General features: G+C 41.7%; 1 protein-coding gene across 1 annotated transcript; it reads left to right on the forward strand.

Annotated features, from left to right (window-relative positions):
- The first annotated feature begins 962 nt into the window (after positions 1-962).
- On the forward strand, positions 963-6,048 carry luc7l3 (LUC7-like 3 pre-mRNA splicing factor). Its single transcript, XM_055152882.1, has 11 exons — positions 963-1,204; positions 1,642-1,708; positions 1,798-1,837; positions 2,323-2,467; positions 2,547-2,621; positions 2,702-2,806; positions 2,907-3,068; positions 3,145-3,470; positions 3,545-3,825; positions 3,902-4,122; positions 5,506-6,048. Exons 1-10 carry the CDS (start codon positions 1,106-1,108, stop codon positions 4,087-4,089), a joined length of 1,488 nt encoding a protein of 495 aa, XP_055008857.1. The 5' UTR covers positions 963-1,105; the 3' UTR covers positions 4,090-4,122; positions 5,506-6,048.
- The last annotated feature ends 2,094 nt before the right edge of the window (positions 6,049-8,142 follow it).

The following is an 8,142-nucleotide window of genomic DNA, read 5'->3' on the forward strand; positions in this document are numbered from 1 at the left end:
GGGACGTGTTTAGATGTGGCACCGCTTTGGTCGCTTTTTGGTTCCATCTCCAGAATAGTTCCATGCTTGGTTTTACGCATCAAGTTTTACACCGTATTATAATTTCGTATCCCATGTTAACAAGTTTAATAGTCGTATAATATGCATCACATGTGAAATTCTGTAATAAAATATAATTAGATAAATATACAACTCATACAGTTCAGTTTCTTTCGTTATTTCAACCCAGTCCAATCCACTTTACTTATATTTCACAGTTTCCAAAGTGTTGCACAAATACTAATTCCAACAATAGTAATATAAAGTAAATAAAACCATTTATAACAGCAAAAAACAAAATAAATAAATAAAACCAATAAAATACATTAAAAAATAAATACCACACAACTCACGCAAGCAAGAAGCTTAAAACACTCCACTCATTTGTATTATTATTATTATTATATTTTAATTGTTATTTTATTATTATTATTATTATTCATTTTTATATACATGCATACATTTAACTTTTACCTTACCTTGTCTTTTTCGAATATTTGTTGTTTGTTTGTTTATTTGTTTGTTTGTTTTAATTTTGACATTTTTGCTTTAAGAATTTTTAATTTTTTTCAGCAAACGTTATTAATAATTAATACACATGGGCAATCATAAAAAGTGTCACAAGAAATAAAACCAATCTGTGGATATAGGCTATGAAGATCTCAAAAACCCGTTTTGTTTCTTTGATAAAAGTGTAAAATAGGGGATATTTTTATTTTTAGTTTACAATTTTATTTTTTTAATGTAGTTTTGTTGTGGATGAAAGAAAAATCTGGCCTTTCCTGCGCGTAAAAGTTCAAAATACGCAAAAATAAAAATCTAATAACGAGCAGTACATGAAAGTGCACGGCATTATGTAATTTTAATCATGTTGTTATAATTAATCTAAGTTTATAAAGTGAACTTCCGCTCTGCCCGGACAGGACTGGTGCAGAGACGGGCGTTGTTGCAGATCGAAGCGTCTGCCATTTTGATTAGGGTATTTTTGGGCGCAATAAATGATCCGCTGCTCTTATCAGGACTAAGCATCACATCTGCTGGACCCGAGGACTCAAATTTGTCCAAAATGCTCTCCGCAGCCCAGTTACTCGATGAGTTAATGGGCCGGGACAGAAACTTGGCTCCGGATGAGAAGAGGTCCAATGTGCGCTGGGACGACGAGAGCGTGAGTTAGCATGTAGCATTGGGAGCTAACACGGCTGCAAATATGAATTAAACGCAACTTTTTAGACCTTTTTTTTAGAACTTTAGCGTGAATGCGTTTCATGCATACACGTAGGAGTATGATAGGTGTTAAATAAGTGGAAAATCACACCTGCTAAGACAATATTTAGTTCAACGTGCTAGTTGTGCTAAGTGGCTAATGCTAAGTGCCATTGATTAATACATAGCACATTGCATCGTGTGTTCTAGTCATTTCAGTGGGTACAATTATTGCCAGAAGTTAATCCAGTAATGTACATTTTAGCAGAAAAAAGCCTTGTTGATAAGAAAATCAGCAAATATATACATGTTAACTAGTTTCTAATACCAAATTGCTATAATAATTGACTGAAATTAGGTTATGTGTGGTGTCTAACTGTATTTCTGTGTCTCCATCAGGTTTGTCGGTATTATTTGTGTGGATTCTGTCCCGCTGAGCTTTTCACAAACACACGGTCGGATTTGGGTAAGTGATTAAAATGATACAGCAGCCATTTGTGTTAGTAGACGGTGTTCATTCTAATTTTAATGTAACAATTATTATTATATTTGCAGGTCCCTGTGAGAAAATCCATGATGAAAATCTTAGGAAAACGTAAGTATTACTTTTAAATGTCCTATATTATTTTATTGCTACTATTGAGCTTCAAGCCAAGATGGAATGATGTTACCTCCAAAAAAATATACTTGGAATATAGTTTTGTTTCATTCACACGTGCATTATTGAGCTGTCTAAATCTCCTAAGCTCAAAATGCTCTGTTCCACTTTGTGATGACATGAACCCTACGTTTTACCTTTTTGTTCAGTACACATTGGCTATTCCAGGGCTGAAATTATCCAAATGATTCTAGTGAAGGTGTATAGAATCTAAGCACATTGGAGCACTTCCTGTATTACCACATGGCATCACATGTGTGAAGTGGAACAGAGCAGAGCCTAAACATGCAGGGTTTGTGTGTTAAACAAGTGAAGCTAACAAAATAAAAATAAAAATATGAGGAAACAATATTATAACATAAATCAGAAAATGGTGTAATGTGGGTCCTTTACTTAAATGTTTCCTTTCGTGCATTCTGTAGGTATGAGAAAAGCTCTCGGTATCTGAAAGAAGGCTATGAGAGAGACTTCCTGCGTTATCTCCAGTCGCTCCTGGCTGAGGTGGAGCGGCGGATTCGCAGAGGTCACGCGCGGCTCGCACTCTCCCAAGCTCAACAAAGCGCTGGGGTATGTGCTTCAGTCTTTGGGAAAAAGTATAAAAGATATTAAATATGTCAAGTTACTTATGTTTTATTCATTTGTACAGGCTCCTCCTCCTGCCGGAAAGAATGAGGAAAAGATCTCAGTTCTAACAGAGAAGATTGAGGACTTGGTGTTACAGGTTTGTGTTGAAATCATTTTGCAGTTTAAAATTTTGCACCTACTTAATTTAACTCAAAATGTTATCTCTTTTGCACATAGATTGAGGAGCTGGGGTCTGAGGGCAAAGTGGAGGAGGCCCAGGGTATGATGAAGCTCGTGGAGCAGCTGAAGGATGAGCGGGAGCTGCTCAGCTCAACCCCCTCGGTGAGATTTAGCTGTAGCTAAAACTGTCCACTATGTGACATTGTTTTGAGATGCAATATCTAAAACATGACCATAAGATTAACGGATCATGTGTTTTCAGACCATTGAGAGCTTTGCTGCGCAGGAGAAACAGATGGAGGTGTGTGAAGTGTGTGGGGCCTTCCTCATTGTGGGGGATGCCCAGTCTCGAGTGGACGATCACCTGATGGGCAAACAGCACATGGGCTATGCAAAGATCAAGTCCACTGTGGAGGAGCTTAAGGTAAATACAATGTTTGTGCTCAGACAAGCTTCATGTGTAATGCTCTGCACACTTCATGAGGTCTTTGTATCTTCAGGAAAAACTACGACGACGCTCTGAGGACCCTCAGGGTGAAAACCCAGTGGTGAAGAGGGACCGAGAAGAACGAGAGCGCGAGAGGGAGGAGAGGGAAAAGAAACGGAAAGAGGAGGAAGAAAAGGAGAAGGAGCGAGAGAAGGAAAAAGAGCGTGAACGAGAGCGAGACAGAGAGAGGGACAGAGACCGAGACAGAAGAGCACGACGAAGCCACTCCCACAGTCGCCACTCGAGCCATGCCTCCGACCGAGAGCGCAAGAGAAGCCGTTCCAGAGATCGCCGCAGGTCCAGGAGCAGGGAGCGCGACAGGGAGCGCAAACGCAGCAGGTGTGGGCCTTTCTCATGGTACACATATTGTGCTCACAACACAATTGTCTAAACCTGTCTTTGTTATTTTCCAGGAGCCGAGACAGAGACAGAGATAGAGACAGGGACAGGGAAAGAAGACGCAGTCGCGATCGCGATCGCTCGGACAAGAAGCGGCGCTCTCGTAGTCGTGAGAGGAAGAGGTCCCGAAGCTCAGAGCGTAAATCTCACCGGCACCGCAGTCGCAGTAAAGACAGAGAGAGAGACAGAGACAGGGACAGAGACAAGGGCAGGGACAAAGACAGGGACAAGGACAGGGACAAGGACAGGGACAGGGACAGGGACAGGGATAAGGAGCGCTCGTCTAAAGACAAAGGTGAACTCAAGTGTCCAGCTCCATTTCATGTGCAGTGGACATCTGTGTGATCATCTGTTTTTTGTTTTTTTTTCAGACCGCAAAGACACTGACGAGAAGAGCAGTTCCAAGAAAGACAAACCCTCGGACAATGGTGCACCCGCCATCAAGGCTTCAGCCGAAGCGGAACCAATGGAGACTGAGGCTCCTGCCTCTGGCTCCTCCCCTCGGCTAAACGGCCAACCAGAGCTCGTCCAATCTGAAGGTGACACTCAGTCCAATTAAAACTGATCTGATAGGACCTCAGATCAGGCTCAGGTAAGTGTGTCCCCCTGCCTGCTCCCCCTGGCTCTCCACCCCCACCACTGCCCTCACCTTCCCCCAGACCCCTTCCTTCCTCCCCCTGACTCTCCCCGCTTCTCCCCACCTCTCCCACCCTCAAGTTTAATGCCTTTGATTATGTCTTCTGTACAATATGCAAATATGTTAATCCTGTTTTTGAGTAGTGCATCTTAAGTATGCACTGAAGATGAAGGACTAGGCCTGATGAATGAGAAGAAGGTAGAAATGGTTGACACAAAGCCAAGAGGGAAAGGCCAGTGTAGCCCTGAGCAAACATGTGGAGGTACCCCTCGTTTTGTATCAGTTTTGGATACTTTTCCAATGTGTATATTTTATATTTGTCTTTGTGGACAAAGCAGCTATAAATGCCCTCCCCCGTTACCAGCCTAATTTTATTTTTTTTAGATAAATTGTTAATTTCTAAAACCATTACTTATCATTATGGTCTGCTGACATATTGGGAAAACGGGTTTATGCCGGAGTCTTTTGTCCGCGGATGACTTGTGTTTTTGCAGTCATTTTGACTTGTATGTCATGGTGCTGTGCTAACGCAGAGTGTGTTGGGGGGCAGGGGCGTTATGGCAGTGTGGGCTTAACCACACTTCTAACTGGACAGTAGGGTGTATGACATGATTGCAGCTGACTTCCATACCTCACACAGCGTTGGTGTTGTGAGCGAGACCACATGAGAAAAAAGGGCAAATTAGAAATGATGGATACTGTGACTGTCAGACTGTGCAGGTACTCACCCAGGTACTCCTTTCTCTACCCACATTCAATCTCTGAATGCTGTTGCCTGTCAGACACAAACACACACACTATTTCTTCAACATGACTGTACACTTGAATGTCTATTTTATTGTGCTTAAAAGGGGTAATGTATGCTCAAAAACTATATTGGATATATATCTTTTTCATGTGTCTCCAAGCACAAGTGAAGAGTTGATTTGCAAAACTAGATGGCTCAATGAAAAAAAAAAGTTAAATTTTAAATTTAAAATATAGAAGGTGGTATTTTTAACTTTATGTATTGAACTAAAACACTTTGTTAAAGACTAATTTGCAAGCCTCAAAGATAAATGTATCAAATTGCAAGTAAGTTTTTGCTAATTAACTCTTCATTGTTGTTCCAATTGACAAAGGGGATATAATTAAAGACCTAATTGGCAAAACAAACCAACAAAGCCTTAGGATTCATTTCAAACCATGTTGAATCTTTAAACGCCTCATTGGCAGTAAAATGTGTCTGGCTGAACAAAAGAAAAGTGAATTTGTGTGTCTTGTAGCACATGTTGCTACATAAAAATTGTACCATCCCTTTGCTAATTGTACCTTTCTTGTGGCCATTTTGCCTCACAGGGGAAGCTGGAGTGTCCGGAAGAAGAACGCCAAAAGCCCCGCCCCTCTCGCCCTGAGCCTGACACTGCGCTTCTTAAACACAAGGTGAACCACAAATGTGTAGTGGCTTATTTCAGACCCAGTCCTATGTACAAATGATGATGTTGATGATGAGAGAAAAGCAGTGTTTATTTTTTTAAGTCCCCTTCTTTGGCTCCACGAGGATAGTTGTGGTTCATCTGTTGTGCTTCTTAACTTGACAGCTACCTACCAGAGAAATAGCCTTTTTTTGTTTTCTTCTGTTGACGCTGCACCATCCTTGTTTCTTGGCATTTAGTGGAATTGGAATAAAAAGTGTTTGTGGTTTGTTTTGAGTTGTCAGGCTTCATGCCCCTCACAGTGAAGCGTTTGTACAATGTTTAAACCCAGAGCAGGACGTGGTTCCCATCTCCAGGCTCCCCGTACTGTATAGAATTTAAGTAACTCGAAATATGACCGAAGATTTCAATTCTGCTGCTTTTAATGTCTTTGGTGTCTTGATGAATAAAAAAAAGTTAAAATCTTGTTCTTTGTGTTTTGTTTTCTTTAGTTAGAGTGACGGAATAAGGTTGAGGAACACTTACCATTTGCATTTGACCCGTTCTTCCCGTTAGGAGCAGTGTCCACATCTTTTCTCTTGAGCTAGACTTTTGCAGGCTTATTTTAGCTGAAAGTTTTGACCTGTTGTTCTTGTGTTGGGTTAAATAATGAAATAAAACATGATACAATATGGATGAGGATGCACCACAACATGCTAAAGGGTTAAAATAGGTTAGTTGTAAAAAGCATCAAACTTGGTAGCACCTTGTGATGTCATGCAGTAATACAAAATTTCTACACAGTGCTTTTAAACTCCATACACCTTCACTAGAATCATTTGGAAGAACTGAGCTCTGTAATTGCTAATCTCTACTGAACTAAAGGAAAAAGAAGCTGTATGAATATGAATGAAAAATAAAAATATATTTACCAGATAAAGCGAGAACATTTTTTAGATTTGGATTAGATTTAGATTTTAAAGTGACAGCTGTGGCACATAACACTTCAGAATTCTAGGAAAACACTGAAATTAAACCCAAGCAGTCTCCAGCAGCAGCCCAGTGGACACCCATGAAGCCCTTCTCACTTCTGCTCTCTCCTGTGCGGTGTGTGCGGTGTCTAGACGGGCCCAGAGGAATCAGCTTAGGCCCTGCTGTGGTGGGACGTGCCCCTCCCCATTGTTCTGAAGCCAGACTCCGATAATACGCTTAGTACCAACAGTCATAACACCTGCATTGTTGGGAGTGCACGCCACCAGCTTCCCAGGGCACCGCTCATAAGCCCAAGAGTCAACCAATCTAAGCCTAAGAAAAAACAAGAAAAAAACAATTACGTAAAGGCAGGATTTTTCCTGGCCAACTCTGACAATACTTTATCAAAATGTTGTAAGGAGTGGCCGCTCAGACAAGATAGAACTGAACTGTGTTTACTTTCCCTTAAGGAGTATGCTGTCAACATGCAGCTGGTGCTTTGGCAGGTGTCACATATGATGACTGAAAATAGCACATTAGAAAACCTCAAAAGAACACGCTTAGAACAGCTTAACAGCTTAACACTACTGCTGGAGCCAGCTGATGTTCAGCCAGATTCTCAGACAGTGGTCACCAGCTTCCAAGTTTGTTTGACAAAAAGACACAACAGAAAACTGTCATCTGGCAAGAGTGTGACATAAAAAGAGCTATAATTTCACATATTAGGAGAAAAGTCCATCTATCTTCTGCTTTCTGGGGTTGGGTCAGGCAGCAGTCTAAGCAGGAATGCCCAGACTTCCCTCACCCTTAACACTTCCTCCTGCTCCTCCAGGGAGTTTACAGGCCAGCCAAGGGACTTAGTCTCTCCAGCGTGTCCTGGATCTTCCCCGGAGCTGTGCCCAGAGAAAGCATCAGGAACAGATGCCTGAGCCTCAGCTGCTCCTCTCCATGTGGTGGAGCAGCGGCTCTACTCTGAGCTTCTCCTGGGTGACAGGGCTGCACCCATCCATCGGTTAATCTCCAAGCTCCATTAAGCTCCATCTTTCCCTCACTTATGAGCAAGACTCTGAGATACTTGCACTCCTACACTGAGAACAATGCCTCTTCAAAATATATAAAGATATAAGTAAGCTGATTTGTTTAAACTCTTCAGTGTTAATGTGCTCCAACAAGCCAATAATGCACTTTAAAACAGCATTGTGGTCTGAGTAGTATAGAGATACAGCAGCTCTATACAACATGAAATGATCATGGCGGAGCCCAAGACAACCTCTGGAATAAGGTCAATGGGGAAACTGAAATCCCAACTTTCCAAGAAATAACTTCATGTACACAGTGGAATTTGTATCTTGCAGACACATGAATGCAGTTTAATACTCTTAGTGGGGACGCCTCCGGGCAGTCACCGGGCACTAAGCCCCTCTGCCCTAAGAGCCTTCTGGGAGCAGAGGCACAAGGCGGCAGGGGTCGGTGCCATTTGTGCCCCGCGCTAACAGGAATTATCCAGAAAGCCAATATTTAAAGCTTAAAATGATATTCTCAAATATGCAGCACTGTAGAGGATTAAACAGGCACCAGCAGATCTCTGGGTTCTGGGAATCAAACCCAA

The sequence above is a fragment of the Boleophthalmus pectinirostris genome, unplaced genomic scaffold (assembly GCF_026225935.1).
Source record: "Boleophthalmus pectinirostris isolate CB_2022bp ecotype Guang Dong unplaced genomic scaffold, ASM2622593v1 HiC_scaffold_17, whole genome shotgun sequence".
Taxonomy (NCBI): Eukaryota; Metazoa; Chordata; class Actinopteri; order Gobiiformes; family Gobiidae; genus Boleophthalmus; species Boleophthalmus pectinirostris.

Coding starts and splice junctions, on each gene's coding strand:
- luc7l3 (XM_055152882.1), top strand. CDS start 1,106: ATGCTCTCCGCAGCCCAGTTACTCGATGAGTTAATGGGCCGGGACAGA. Junction 1,205..1,641: donor TGCGCTGGGACGACGAGAGC/GTGAGTTAGCAT, acceptor TGTCTCCATCAG/GTTTGTCGGTATTATTTGTG. Junction 1,838..2,322: donor GATGAAAATCTTAGGAAAAC/GTAAGTATTACT, acceptor TGCATTCTGTAG/GTATGAGAAAAGCTCTCGGT.